Here is a 15845-nt window from a genome sequence, read left to right as displayed (position 1 = left end):
CCCCAGGCATGGTTGATCTGATTCTGGGCGGCAATGCGGCGTGCATGCCGGCGCGCAACGATGAGAATGTAGATGTACAGGGCAAAGACTAAACCAAGAGCAGATGCCATCACGGACAGTAACATGGCTAAGCAAAAAACACACTCTAGTTGGCTGCAAATGCGGGAATCTTTTGTTATGACACTGGGTGCATAAAAGCCAAGTACAATGATGCAAAACATCAAAGTGAGGGCCCATGTGATAGCGATGATAATTTGTGCTCGCTTCAGCGTCATCAGGGTTGGATAGCGCAGAGAAAACACGATGGCAACGAAGCGATCCATTGTTAGGAACACAAGAGACAAGATAGTCAGTGTTAAGAAGGATATAGATGAAATGCCCCAGGCAGTGCAGACAACTTCTCCCAGCACCCATTCCCCGGCGAAATCTTGTGTTAGTGCTGGGAGCATCCAGAACAGCCCAATGCAGATATCGGACACGGTGAGCGAAGCCATGAACACCTTGGTCGTTTCTTGGATGCCGCTGGCCCGATGAAGGACCACGAGGCATATCGGGTTGAGAGTCAGAATCAAAACGCCCGTCAGAGCTGTTAACACGAAAGTGAAAACCTGAAATGGTTCAAGTTCGTGTGGGTATGGGACTTCAGTGACTATTACAGTTGTGTTAAAACCTGTGATATTCATGTTTGATGGTTTAAAGGTCGACACGTAATATTAAGTTCTTAAAATTGCCAAAGATGCGCACCGTGTCAGTGCCGTCTCTCTACATCACCGCATGTTATACACCTATTGGATAGCAGGTTGTGTGGTACCCTTTTCACTGCCCATCCTTTTTCGCCGACTTCAAGTTGTTATCTCTTGCCTTGGTCTACCACTGGCTGTCACCGTGAAGCATTGCCAGTGGCTGTCAACATGTAGCAGTGTCACTAGCTGTCACCACATTGTCACTGGCTGTCACCATATGTAGCATTATTACTGGCTGTCACCATGTAGCAGTGTCACTGACTGTCACCATGTTAGCATTGTCACTGGCTGTGACCATGTGGTAGATTTTTCACTGGCTGTCACCATATAGAAGTGTCACTAGCTGTCACCATGTAGCAGTATCACTTGCTGTCACCATCTAGCAGTGTCACTTGTCACCATGTAGCATTGTAACTACCGTGATATCACTAGCTGTCACCATCTAGCACTGTCACTTGTCACCATGTAGCATTGTTACTATCGTGCTATCACTGGCTGTCACCATCTAGCAGTGTCACTTGTCACCATGTAGCATTGTAACTACCGTGATATCACTAGCTGTCACCATCTAGCACTGTCACTTGTCACCATGTAGCATTGTTACTATCGTGCTATCACTGGCTGTCACCATCTAGCAGTGTCACTTGTCACCATGTAGCATTGTAACTACTGTGATATCACTAGCTGTCACCATCTAGCACTGTCACTTGTCACCATGTAGCATTGTTACTATCGTGATATCACTGGCTGTCACCATCTAGCAGTGTCACTTGTCACCATGTAGCATTGTTACTACCGTGATATCACTGGCTGTCACCATCTAGCAGTGCCACTTGTTACCATGTAGCATTGTTACTACCGTGATGTCACTGGCTGTCACCATCTAGCAGTGTCACTTGTCACCATGTAGCAGTGTTACTACCATAGCTGTCACCATGTAGCAGTGTCATTAGCTGTCACCATGCATGTTGTAGTATCACTAGCTGTCACCATGCATGTAGAAGCATCACTATAGCAGTCACAATAGAGTAGTATCACTATATCAGGTAGCTGTCACCATGCATGTAGCACTAGTTGTAGCCGTCACCATGCATGTAGCAGTTTCACTGGCTGTCACCATGTGGCAGTGTCACTGTCTGTCACCATGTAGCAGTGTCACTGTCTGTCACCATATATCACTGGATGTCACCATGCAGCATTGTTACCGGCTTCACTCACTGTGATGAAGTGGCTGCTGATCTCAACTGTCGTCACTTTTTCCCCAACGTATTCGCATCGCAGTAACAGAGGTTTTCACAGTGCATATTGTTGCTTTGGTTTCTATTGTCCTTGAAGGACAGATCTTCTTCCCCAGAGAATACCCAGTTGTTGCTTTACCCTTTCATCTCAAAGGAAAAAAAAAAAAAAAAAAATTGGTTCCTATGGTGACTCTGCTTTCATTTTTCCAGGCATTTCCCCTACTTAATTGGATCGGCTATTCATGATTTTCTGCCAATCAATAGTTGGGTGACTTGCTTTGTATTGTGGACGTTTTTCATTGGTGGAACAGATATTAATTTTTCTTTATTCATGATGCTCTGCCAATTAGTGGTTGGGTGACTAGCTTTGGATGACCTTGAGGATGAGGATGAGTTTAAAGGCGGAACAGATATTAATTAATTTTTCTTTGTTGCTCACAGCCTCTCTAGTAGCACCGCTAATCAACCATACATTTGACCCAATTGGACCACAATGCCTCAATTTTCCTACTTCATAATAAGTATTAGACACGTCAGTGTTCTAACCTACCCTTGGATACCTTTACTTTCTCATCATAAGCGTGTTTTATTGCAAGTTTTCATCACCTGACCCATTGGCCGGTTGCCTGTTTTTACGAAAAGCAAATATTTTCTGCATTTACATGTATTCAATTTTGGTACCTGAGATATCATGGGTGCAGGTAGCTTTTGTGTTGTGGTTTAGTCCATCATAAGTTTATCACAAATCCAGCCAAATCAAATACCCACCGTCGTTAGTATGCAAGACGGTAATATATTTCGGTAACATGTGTTATAATTGACACGCTTATAAGTGAGGCCCATACAGATGTAAACAGCACGCATAAAAGTGGGCCTATTTGTCCTGAATAAAACAAATTCAACGGTACAATATCTGGCAGGTTGTTAAAATCATACAAAATTTCCCTTTTGCAACTGCATAAAAAAACTAACAATACGCCCAAAAAAGAAGTCTTTGGATGGGATTCGAACCACCTAAAAGTGAATTCTTCCAACTATGAGCTCCATGCGCTAACAAAAGAGGGCGCCCTTTTACCCAGCAAGGACCTCCCATGGGCGGGACACATATATTTCGCTGGTTGACAAGCGCACCGTTCCTTGTGTGTGACGCACGTACACCAGGGAATTTGTACTATGTACACATGTACACACAGTGGTCGCGCTTCAAGGAAAAATAGTGCAGGCAGGCAAGATGGCATCGTTCGGTCACCCCCAACTGTACTTTCTTTGCCGGTGAGGGGGTACTTGTGAACGGAGCGGATAACCACGTCCATGCAAGCCCCTTCGAATGTCCACCATTTTTTTGTCCTTTATGCCCACCATATAAAATTACAGGCAGGCATGTGACGTGGCATTTTGACATAAAAATCTCATTTATTAATAAGGGTGGGTAGTCGGATCAGGTGACAAGTCTGGTCACAAAGAAATCACAAGCCTGATCATAAATACATTACAAGTCACTTCACAAGCTCAGTTACAAATAAATGTCACGTCATTTCAGATGTCTGGTCATTAAAGGGAATATACATCATTTGCTTTTGCTGTAATTTTCAGAAATGGATGGAATTGGGGGGTTGGAAATATATACATGTAGCAAATATAGTTACGCTGACTTTTTTGAGGTTTCGGGTTCGAAAATGCTATAAAAACCAAGAAAAACATCATTTTCCTGTAGTCTGGTTCCCTGACTCCATATAAGAAGAAACAGAGCAGTTTACATACATTGGGGAATTGTAAGGTCAGGGAACCAGTCTAGCTGGCTTGTACCCGTTCATAGGTGTGTAATCGATCGCAAACAAGTGCGATGGTCAATTGGGGCCAGTATTTGAAAAAAAGCCAGTTTTTTCCAACGCTGGTCGGCTGACCAGCGTTGGAAATTGATACAAAAATACCACTTTTCTTGAAAATAATAATAATAATAATAATAATAATAATTTGGGAGGCTAATCATCCTTACTCGCAGCTGGTATGCTGAATTGCGAAGGACGCGGCTTATACCAGGTGCCATGATATTACAGGATGCTTTAGACTGTCATTCACTAACAGTCCAGCAAGGTGTGTGTTCATAGGTGTGTAATCGATCGCAAACAAGTGCGATGGTCAATTGGGGCCAGTATTTGAAAAAAAGCCAGTTTTTTCCAACGCTGGTCGGCCGACCAGCGTTGGAAATTGATACAAAAATACCACTTTTCTTGAAAATGACAGTATACCAGGTGCCATGATATTACAGGATGCTTTAGACTGTCATTCACTAACAGTCCAGCAAGGTATTTCAAAATGATTTGGTAGTTTTATTTGTTGATGTTTACAAATGTTGTATTTTCCCTTTAATATCAGGGAAGATACAATAGCAAAGCAAAGCCTTGTCAAAGTTCACTTGAATAACTTGTGACTGGACTTGGAGGACTTGTAACTGACATGTGATAGCCTCAGCATTATTTCAAAACGAGGGCTCATTTAGGGCAAGAAGAGGCATTTTTTTTAGTAGAAGTTGGTAACATAGCTATTTACCTAATTCGGGGGTGCTGAATCTGAAAATGATGATTACCAAGCTTGATTTGTAGTGGAAATATGCCTAATTTGCCAGTATTCAACATGGTGAACATGGTGAATTTGAAGTTTATCGATACTAAGGTTTGGCAAGACTACTTGATGATATCTGGAGACAAGGTAAATGCATGCAACTTTAGGGTGTAATAAAGTAGCCATTTTGGATTGTTACTATATATATTCTCATAATCATTCAGTCACTTATTTTTAGAAAATGTTATTGAAGTCATGAGTGTAAGTAGAATCACCAAAATAAACTTTTCAAAAAATAAAATAATAAACAATTACTCAAATATGGGAAAAAATAAATAAGACACGACAGGTATTAAAGAATAATGCAAATTAGGCATATTTCAACTAAAAATCCAGCTTGGTAACCATCATTTTCGGATTCAGCACCCTGGAATTAGGTACAATAGCTACCATTACCAACTTCTACTCGAAAATGCCTCTTCACCCAGGTGAAACTTCCAGTTGAAACCAGTTGAACTGGTTTCAACTGGTTTCAACTGGTCCCAGTTGAACTGGGAATTGGTGACTGGTTTTAACTGGTATTAACTGGTTCAACTGGTATGAACTGGTTTAACTGGTATGAACTGGGCAACTGGTTTAACTCGTTTCTAACTGGGCAACTGGTTGAACTTGTAACAATTTATGAAATATCGCCTAGTCTATGATGGACTTGCGTGAAATTGAAATGGACCTGTATGGTGCATAGTTATCTTGAACTTGTCGGTCTGTGTTTCTGTTACAGATTACCAAGTTCCACCGACAGCGGGTAGTTGAGTTCCAGAAGGCACTCATCTTGTACGCCGAGGCCAAAATCAAGACAGCCCGGGATATATCGGCCCTTATTGCCAAGGACCTCAGCACCCTCAAGCAGATGGAGTTTAGTAATGGATCAGCTCATTAGGGATTGGCTACAAATTGTGTCAAGTGGATGGAGTAAAAGGAGATTTATTGCAGGAGGAATGGCGGGCTTCCTTCTAAATGAGTGACTTGTTGCAAACTGAGCTGCATCTGTCGTTGTAAAAATCACACACGACAAGTATTTCTGCCAGACTTAAAAGACATTCCTGGATCATTTTCATCTTAAATATAAAAAAACTAATTACAGCCATGTTTGGCAACCGACCCTTAAAGTTGCTTTGTGCTCTATGGCAGCCTCATTGGTAAAAATGGCGCAAGCTATTTTGTTTGTATTCCGGCGTCAAAGTGAGAGTACTTTGATTGTGCATTTGAAGTAGTAGTCTTGGCTCGAGACTGGAGTTGATTCTTGTTTCCCTAAAGCTTAAAGCAGGCCGGTCCCTGACAAGTGTACCCTAGCCACAGCTGCCGTGGAGGGGCTACCAACAGGAAGAATCAAATTCAGTCTTGAGTACTTCGGCACTTGGACCCCAGAATTTCAAAGCTTGAACATGCACTCTTGAGGTGTGCTCAGAATTTCTGCTGAAGTTCTCAAGGCTGGATTTGATTTGTCTTGTTTGATAGCACCCTCTTCTGCAGCAGGGAGTTAGAGAGTTAGGGTAACACAATACAAATCCAGACTTGAAGCAAGACTAGTGAAGTAATAGACAGTGAGGCACATTGGCTGCCACAAGACCACATCAACAGATAACCTTTCTGGCAAGCTTACAATTTTCACTCAAGCTTGTGTATCAACAAAACAGCTGAAATGTCAGAGAACAACATTCCTCAAACCACAGGATTCCCTCTATCAATACTGTGTTCTGTTTATGGTGTAAATTGAGAACACACACGTGCAACATCATTAGTGAATCGAGGACAGGAACCAAATCGAGGACGACCTCGATTAGAAAACGTGTACAAAACCAATGAGAGTTGTACAAACAAAGGAAAAGGGAAGAGAAACAAAAGAAAATCCTCAATTTACACCATAAACAAACGTGTGTGTGTATACTGCGCGTGTGTGTTAAACTCTAGCAGGATGTGGCTGTTACCATTTTCCTGAAGAAAAATTAAACAGATACAAACGTAAATGCCTTAAGAAGAACTTTTGTCCTACTTTTGTGGACCGTATGAATTGGTGCTTTTCGTAAAAAAAAAATCCAAACCTGAAAAAAAAAACAGGTGATAAAATTTTGCAGCAGGTCATGCATTTTTGAGTAGATTTAGTGTTTTTATAACAACAAAAGTTTCATGTTACCGACTTATGTTGTATTTAAGAGGTTTACTGGGGTGGAGGATGGTGGGCGGGGTTAAGGAATTTGACGGAGGGGGAGGTTTGGAGCATCATTGCATCAGGGATGCAGGGTTGCTGTGACATCCCTTCATGAAATGATATTCAAACCAGTATACAGGGTGGCCCCAAAAACTGGATCGGCATACTTCCACTAGTTTGCGACTCAAACAACCTGTACCAATGGATGGAGAATCCTTTTAGAAGAAATATGATACCAAGATCTCCCAATATGGTCCAGTAGGTTTTGCTGCAGAGCCTATGTTGTGAAGCACACATCTTTCATATGGGTGTTATTAACAATTTACCGCTCTATCCAATAGGTCTCGTTCAAATGACGTCATTTCCTACAGACCAGCCATGTGCATCGGCATTTTGAGGGTCAACTTACATAACTCGTATCGGCTGCGTCGTATTTCGAAAATATATGGAGCAACAAGCCCGAGTGTTTGGAACATTTTTAACACTGCGCAATGCGTGCTTGATTGCGTAAAATGCACAGTTGCACTTCTCCTACAGAGATGGCCGTCATTGAGCGAGCGCTATTAGGTATGTTTAGTTTGTAATTCATCAGGACAAAATGACTCCAGACCTTGTTTCACAAAATAGGCCTTAAAACAAAAACTACTTGACCGAATCGGGCGATCTTGGTATCATTTTGGTTTTAACAGAATTCCCCATGCATTGGTATAGCTTGTTTTAGTCTCAGGGTAGCGGAAGTACACCGTTACGTTTTTTTTTGGGGGGGGGGGTGTGCCACCCTGCATACCTCACTCTTTAGAGGGTTATTGTATAGACCAATCCGAGCATGCTACCCCGGTACATGAACAGGGACCCCCTTCAATGCGTGACGGATTATCTGAAGGCAAGCCGCCATGGAAGGGGCCACCACGAGTGCACAGTGATAGCATTGAAGTCTATGGTATTCAGTGGTTGGTGGTTGAATTGAATGTAAATGATTCTAATTAAGAAACAGGTATTAAAAGGTTTAATTTTTTGTTCAGTCCTTGCTGGTCGGTCTTGAAGAATCAAGGTCTGTGGTCTTGAAAACGGGAGGTTCGAATCCCTGTCGCATGGAAGACTTTGAGTCTTTGAGAATTTTTCAATAAATGGCAGGGGAGGGGCTTTCAGAATTCTGTGGGGTTTTGAGGGAGGCATTTCAACCTTTCGACCTTTCTATTAGTCACCGAGCGACTCTGTAAAACCAGGGGTTCCCACAGTCCTGGAAAAATCCTGGAAAATCCTGGAGTTGAAAGCTGTCATTGGAAAGTCATGGAAAATCATGGAAAGTCTTATTTTGCAAGGAGTCGCGGAAAACTGATATTCCTGGCAAAAAAAGTCCAGGAAAAGTGCTTGAATCCTGCACAACCCATATGTGATTATCATAATATTTGGCCACAGCAGTCTTTCAGTTTTGCATTCCAAATTACTCTTTAATAATGCATGCCACTCTATACTTGTTGCATATTACATTCAGTATGGTGGTTTTTTGGTGGTGTTCAGTGTGTCTTGTTTCAAACTGGAAGGCTGAACGTTAGTGGTTTCTTTGCCTCAGTGGGATGACTGGCCAGTGTATTGTCGATAGGCTGCTCAGATACCAAAAACAGCATCTAGGAATCGGTGGAAAAGGGGGGGGGGGGGTCTCATTCCATGCTTCCATTGAGGGCGCTATTAAAACGTTAAAACCTAACGATTATTGATACTATATTACAGAATAGTGTGCAAATACACCGTAACAAAGCTGGCTCGGTCTGTATGTTTTGCACATGCAGACATTATTGCCAGTATACTTTTTTTTTGGGGGGGGGGGGGGGGTGTTTCGCCGTATTTTTAATGAATTTCTATGAATTTTTTTTTTGGACAGAGCTGTTTTTTCCCTTTTAAACCCCCCCCCCTTCATTTGTTCCTGTAAACTGAATATCCATTATTTTTTTTCACTTTTGAGTGGAGCATGTCGGGCTGTTTTGCATTTCAACATGTACAATTCATACAAAAGCTCTTTGATTTTTTTTCCCGAAGAGCGATACTTATTACTTTCAATTTGATTTGAATGCCTTATATTTATACAACCAAAATGATGCGCAACAATGTATTTTAATTTTTCCACAAAAAAAGTATATCATGAATGCTAGATATATCTGATTCAGAGTTCTGATTTTCAAATATCGAATAGTTATTATGCAATAACATATGGACTGTGTGTATAATGTATCACAAAAAAAAAATTGTTTTTTTTTTACCATTTATATATACATGTATATATGTATCAACCATAGAGCTATATTAAATTACTAGAGCGCTAACTGGTCATTCTGCGTGCGGAAACACTTTGAAGCCGTCTTGGGTGCAGACATTTTGAATTCATGTGCGTGTTTGTAGAACATAATGAAATTAGATGGATTGAATTTTGAAAGTGTACTCTACATGCAACGCGCAAGTAGAACATATGCAAACAACTTTAAGCGCATCATTGACGGTTAAAAAAAACGTGACGGAAAAAAGCACCTGCAGCGAATACACGCACGCGTTGCGCTGTTTGCGTAGAGAAAAATGACGTACACGCTCATTTGCTGATCGTGCGTTTTGATTTGGGCATATTGGCTTCGATAGCGCACCGGTATGGAATGCAAACGCAGATATGCAAATAGCCGTACGTAGCCGTACACCATTTCTAGGTCTCCATAGGTTTGTGCACAAACATGGATGCGCACAGCAGGCATTACTTTGTACACGAAGTTAGCGCTCTAGTAATTTAATATAGCTCTTTGATATCAGCTTACCATATACTGTATTTAACTTGTAATTGCTTTGATGATTCACAGACAAAATATCATTGTTCAGAATAATTTCTGACGCACAAGCTAGATATACCAGCCCTATAGACCTTATTCACGAAGAAGCCATTTTTGATCCTGTTCCCTGAATCTGTTTATAAATTGTAAAGTCGAATGGGATGGTGCATTCCACGCCTCACTTTTAATTTTGTTTTCTAAATGTGGCTTAAAACAGTAGGGTTTAATCACACATGTTAAATTCTTCCAGACTGGTGTATTGTTATGAACTTTTATTTCAGTGATTTTATTTCTACCCGCAAGTTCCCAAAATGAAAAGTTTACCTCGCTTTCATAAGATGGGGGTGACTCGTGAATAAAGTCTATTATATGTCAAGTTGCTGTTGGTTGAAACGTGGATGTGATTTATCTCCGACATGCTTGCCCAAAATGTCTGATATGCAAGCGCATGTGCATAATGTGTACGACTACAAGACTGGAACATGCAGTGTGCACACCTCTTTATGGAGTAACGAGGTGAATACGTCACGCGCACAAAATGTGTGTGTGAAAGACATAAGCCTGTGATTCAGCCCGTGAACCAACACGCGCGTGCACTTCATTCGTTTGCACTACACTTTTTGATTCTAAATGATGTCACACCTCGGTATTCTATAGTCAGTGCCCAGAGCGGCTGGGCATAATGGTTCAGCTGCAGGCTTTCAAGTATTCCTACTTTTCCTAGGTTTTTTTTTACCTTGCTACCTACTTTTTGTCCCCTTGAAATTCCTACTTTCCCTACTTTTTCCCATTTCTTTGTTTTGTTTTACCTTGCTCCTCCTTTTTTTCTTGAAATTCCTACTTTTTCCTACTTTTTTGTCCCACGAATCTGAAAAATGAAATATCATTGAATAGTTTTCATAACAGTGTTACACACTGTCATATGTAAATCACACAGTGAAGGGCTTGGGCGCAGGAGTACTGCAACTGTACTTCCACAAGCTTGTTGAGGATGGAGCACAAGTGTTACAAGTAAAGAGTACAGAACATGCCAAATGAGGCTTATGATGCTGTGAACATGGGTGATTATCATTGAAAAGTACTCCCGAAAGCCCTCAAAAGTCCTACTTTTTTCCTGATTTGTCCTCAAAAGTCCTACGCTTTTCCTGTTTTTTTTCTCTCAAAATTTTGATCCTACTTTTCTCCTACTGTCATGACTGTTTCACCTGGGTCTGCTTAAAAGCCCGCAATTGTTCAAACTTTGACTTATGAACAGGCTGTAGTTCAGAAACGAGAGTGCACAAAGAAATATGCGACTCAATTGGAAATCAAGTTAACTTTCCTTGGGATCAGGGAAAGAATCCAGATCAAAACTGCAAAACAGATTGCGTCTACACACACACACACAATGCAGTGTCTAAAACAAACAACAAAATGTCAAGAGTTTTTATATAGAGGCAATTAATTATCTTTTGTTAAAAAAGGATTATGTTTTTTGGACAAATTTCGGAGGTTTTAAATGCAGAGATGCTGATAATTATTTCATGGGCTTAAGGAGTTGTTGGTACATGATAATTAACATGTTGGAATTACCACTACTGCTCTTGGCTAATTTGAAAACCTCAGTTAACAAATATATAGTGGCTAATTTCCATCGCATTATATTTTTCAATTTATCACCCAATATAGTTTTTCATTCCAATGTCTTATTCTGTAAATGCTTTGCATATTAACATATTAAACTGAAACATATATTTAATTATCATTGCCTTAAAATAATTTCAATTAATATGAAATTAGTTAATACCAATTGATTTACATAATATGCGGTTTATATACATTCCTAATTTTTGATCAGAGATCAGCAGATAACATGAGATTACCCATTGTATAGAACACAGCATTACTCAAACATGTATTATTATTTGTTTGGTCGGGAAAAAACCTGTTGAAACATTCTGATATTTGATATGAAAACATGACTTTAATACACGTATTGTGCAATAATGTTTTGATCATTGGATCTACATTATTAAAGCCACCAGATATGTATAAGCGAGCAGAATATGTCAGTGTAAGTTGTGTCTTGACTGCCTTTGTTTCAGTGAAAACTTGAGTATTTAAGTAGTAGTTTAGTCCAGCCCCCCCCCCACAAATCTCCGCCCCCTATTTTGAGTGCGCTCAATAACTGATCATTTTGCAAAACCTCGGCTTCGTTTGTGAATGGGTTCGTCTAAGGGTTTTTGTATCATCAAATAATACTGGAATGAAAATTGTGTTTCAATCCTTATGTCCACATCCAAATAAAAATACTCTCAATCTCATCATTTAAGGCTTGGAAGTCGGCTGGGGACTGAAAAGAAGTTTGAAAGCTGGAACGCGACCGTAGTTTTTGAAACCTCTTCGCGAAGTCTTTTACCCAGACGTAAAATTGTTTTTTTTGTCCTGCGAAAACAAAGCACCTGTCTATTTTGTTGGCGAGCAAATATTGTACTTCATGCGCAGGCAAGGTTGTACGAAGCACATGCAAAGGCGTCAAGCGACCAGCTGGAAAAAAAAGATTTACAGGCCTATCCTACTTCTAATTCTACTCAGGTAAGGGTTATGTTCACGTTCACGATCGTGTTACTTTGGCAATTAATAATATAATCCTCATTGTTAAAGGAAACAGTGCTTGTGTATACAACCTTTTCATTATGTTTCGTATTATTTAATACAGCGTTGAACTACGGTACCCTACATACACGGAGGGTACCGTGCCGGTAGTTCAACGCTCCACTCGGCAGAGCTAAGTAATACTAATAGTAATACCAGAGAATAAATACTTTTTACTTGCAGGGCGTGGGGGGGGGGGGGGGGGGGGGGGGGGGGGGGGGGGGGCGATTTACCCAAGTGACCCATTTGCGGACATAAACTGTGCCCTCTCGAACATCAATGTGGTAATCCTTACTTTTAGGACACCTCTATTTTTTACAAGTTCTGTTCAAAACTGACTTTTGCAGATGTCTGTCCAGTACCAAAGTGACTTTTGCAGGCTAAAGCATGCAGTCTTTTTTTTTAAATAGAATTCATGTTAGTTGTAATTTTGAAAGCACTTTCAAAGAAAATGTGACTTTCCTACCTCTTTTCGCAGTCAGACGTGCATGTTGTAGTTCTCACAACACAGTGAAAGCCCTACAAATGAAAGCCCGATGCTGATTGGCTGCTAAAAAAAATAAATAAGATGTTTTTTTTTTGTCAGCCAATCAGCAACGAACTTTCATTGCATCGAGCTTTCACGTTTGCCATCTTGGTTTTTGAGTCTGTTTTTTGGTTGTCATCGTCGTCTTTTACCCCTGAATTTCCCTCAAAAATCAAAGCCCTGCCCTCTTTCCACAAAATTAAACCTGCTGATATTCAAGTAGGTGTCATTGCCAATTGTTCAGATGTGCCAAGAAGTATCAGAATGTCAATTTTGAGTGTCATTTAGTTAACTGTTTTGGTGAGTCTTTCCCTTCCTATATAGGAACGGGGTCCTAAAAGTAAGGATTACCATAAATGTGCCCCCTCGAGATGAAAACAAAACTGGCCCTTTATAATTTGTTTTCAGTAACCATTAGGTATTATATAGAGAGTTCTGATATGAACGAGGAATGTGAAACCAAGCCCCCAAACCCTTAGCTGGAGTTAACCAGCCCTAAATGTTATCATTGGGGTGTTAAATGACATCCCAATGATAACATGTAGGGCTATGGGTAACTCCAGCTACCAAACCCTCACAATGCGCCCTGAAAATGCACAAATGAACTTGGCCTACATGTATGCATCGTGCGGGAATTTGCACGCCTACGCACTTGCAGTCATTTTTAGAAAAATATGTCGGTGACCTGCTTACCTCACAGACAACCCGAACATTTGCGGGTCAATCCAGGTCAATTCCCGATCTGACCATCTATTTTTAAACCGATCGATATTGCGCGCGGCCCATGTAATCTGATACGTTCCCACGCCCTGGCCAGGCACTATGCATACATGTACACAAATGCGTGTACGTGTGTACATGTATTGGATGATCCAGGGGATCATTTTTTTCAAAATTCTTGTTCTGGCTGAAATCGGTAGATGCACGCAACGAACATTTTTTTGCGAAGATGTCTGGGTCAAAATCAGATAAAATCAACAAAATCATAACAATCAATTTTGGGAAAACTTCACCTGAATGTCTTTTGATTTTTCACGAAGAGACAAATTCGCGCAAAGGGCGGTACGGTATGAGGAATGGGTATCGGCAATTTGCCAAAACAACAAGTGTGTGGATTCCGTTTTCAGTTTTCCGTTAAGTTACCGGTACTCCGTAATTAATTGTTCCATTATTCTGTAATTGGTAGGCCTACATCTTTGAAGTTTCATCTCAGCTTATCTGTTCAAAAATTAGTCGGCAGTAGGCGAAATCTTTATTCCAAACTTGACCAACTTAAAACTTTTCTGACAACCACTGCAAGTTCAACGGGAGAATTATGTTTACCATACCTGTTTGCCCAAACCTAACCCTAACCATTAAACCCTAACCCTAACAGCCATTGCGGAAAATTCGCCCCTTCGTGAACACGCTGACGATTTGATAAATTGGAATAATCAAAATCTCGATAAAGACAACACTGATGACTCCAAAACTTATAATTAAAAACATTCCTCCATGGTCAAACAAAGAAAATCCATTCTCTATGGAAAACGTTGGAAAACTCTATGGAAAACGTTGAAGTTTTGGGGCATTTTGTAAAAAATCAAAAAGTTTTCTGGATACTGAATGTAATGAGTTGAACTCTTCAGGGAATTCAATTCTGGCCTCTAGACACTTCGTGTGAACTTTTGAGGAAATTTGGTGCAGTTGGAGTTTGGGTGAAAAACTGACTTTTTCGATGATGCCGGCTATGGAAAACGTTGAAGTTTTGGGGCATTTTGTAAAAAACCTAAAATTGTTCTTTTCTAACTGGATAGGCCTACTGAATGTAATGAGTTGAACTCTTCGGGGAATTCAATTGTGGCCTCTAGGCACCTCATGTGAACTTTTGAGGAAATTTGGTGAAGTTGGATTTTGGGTGAAAAACTGACTTTTTCGATGATGCCGGCTATGGAAAACGTTGAAGTTTTGGGGGCATTTGGTAAAAACCTAAAATTGTTCTTTTCTCTCTGGATACTGAATGTAATGAGGAACTCTTCAGGGAATTCAATTGTGGCCTCTAGGCACCTCGTGTGAACTTTTGAGGAAATTTGGTGAAGTTGGATTTTTGGGTGAAAAACTGACTTTTTCGATGATGCCGGCTATGGAAAACGTTGAAGTTTTGGGGCATTTGGTAAAAACCTAAAATTGTTCGTTTCTCACTGGATACTGAATGTAATGAGTTGAACTATTCAGGGAATTTTATTGTGGCCTCTAGGCACCTCGTGTGAACTTTTGAGGAAATTTGGTGAAGTTGGATTTTGGGTCAAAACTGACTATTTTGATGATGCCGGCTATGGAAAACGTTGAAGTTTTGGGGGCATTTTGTAAAAAAACTAAAATTGTTCTTTTCTCACTGGATACTGAATGTAATGAGTTGAACTCTTCATGGAATTGAATTCTGGCCTGTAGGCACCTCTGTGAACTTTTGAGGAAATTTGGTGAAGTTGGATTTTTGGGTGAAAAACTGACTTTTTCGATGATGCCGGCTATGGAAAACGTTGAAGTTTTGGGGGCATAAAAACCTAAAATTGTTCGTTTCTCACTGGATACTGAATGTAATGAGTTGAACTCTTCAGGGAATTGAATTCTGGCCTCTAGGCACCTCTTGTGAACTTTTGAGGAAATTTGGTGAAGTTGGATTTTTGGGTGAAAACTGACTTTTTCGATGATGCCGGCTATGGAAACGTTGAAGTTTTGGGGCATAAAAACCTAAAAATTCTTTTCTCACTGGATACTGAATGTAATGAGTTGAACTCTTCAGGGAATTGAATTCTGGCCTCTAGGCACCTCGTGTGAACTTTTGAGGAAATTTGGTGAAGTTGGATTTTGGTGAAAAACTGACTTTTTTCGATGATGCCGGCTATGGAAAACGTTGAAGTTTTGGGGCATTTTGTAAAAAACCTAAAATTGTTCGTTTCTCACTGGATACTGAATGTAATGAGTTTGAACTCTTCAGGGAATTGAATTCTGGCCTCTAGGCACCTCTTGTGAACTTTTGAGGAAATTTGGTGAAGTTGGATTTTTGGGTGAAAAACTGACTTTTTCGATGATGCCGTCTATGGAAAACGTTGAAGTTTTGGGGGCATTTGGTAAAACCTAAAA

General features: G+C 40.4%; 2 protein-coding genes across 2 annotated transcripts in view; both read left to right on the top strand.

Annotated features, from left to right (window-relative positions):
* Positions 1–6638, top strand: part of LOC119737569 (sorting nexin-5-like) — a 29915-nt gene extending 23277 nt beyond the window's left edge. The window contains exon 11 of the mRNA XM_038212021.1: positions 5325–6638. Coding sequence (XP_038067949.1) covers positions 5325–5483 — 159 coding nt within the window. The 3' untranslated portion in view covers positions 5484–6638. The remainder of the gene's footprint in view (positions 1–5324) is intronic.
* Positions 6639–11997: 5359 nt separating this feature from the next.
* LOC119737985 (mitochondrial inner membrane protease subunit 2-like) overlaps positions 11998–15845 on the top strand; it is a 32890-nt gene continuing 29042 nt past the window's right edge. Inside the window, exon 1 of the mRNA XM_038212681.1 lies at positions 11998–12136. The gene's annotated coding sequence lies outside the window, so the exon portion shown is untranslated. The remainder of the gene's footprint in view (positions 12137–15845) is intronic.

The sequence above is a fragment of the Patiria miniata genome, unplaced genomic scaffold (assembly GCF_015706575.1).
Source record: "Patiria miniata isolate m_02_andy unplaced genomic scaffold, ASM1570657v1 HiC_scaffold_3, whole genome shotgun sequence".
NCBI classification, from domain to species: Eukaryota; Metazoa; Echinodermata; class Asteroidea; order Valvatida; family Asterinidae; genus Patiria; species Patiria miniata.
The sequence above is the reverse complement of the archived record's forward strand: the minus strand, read 5'-3'. Positions and strand labels throughout refer to the sequence as shown.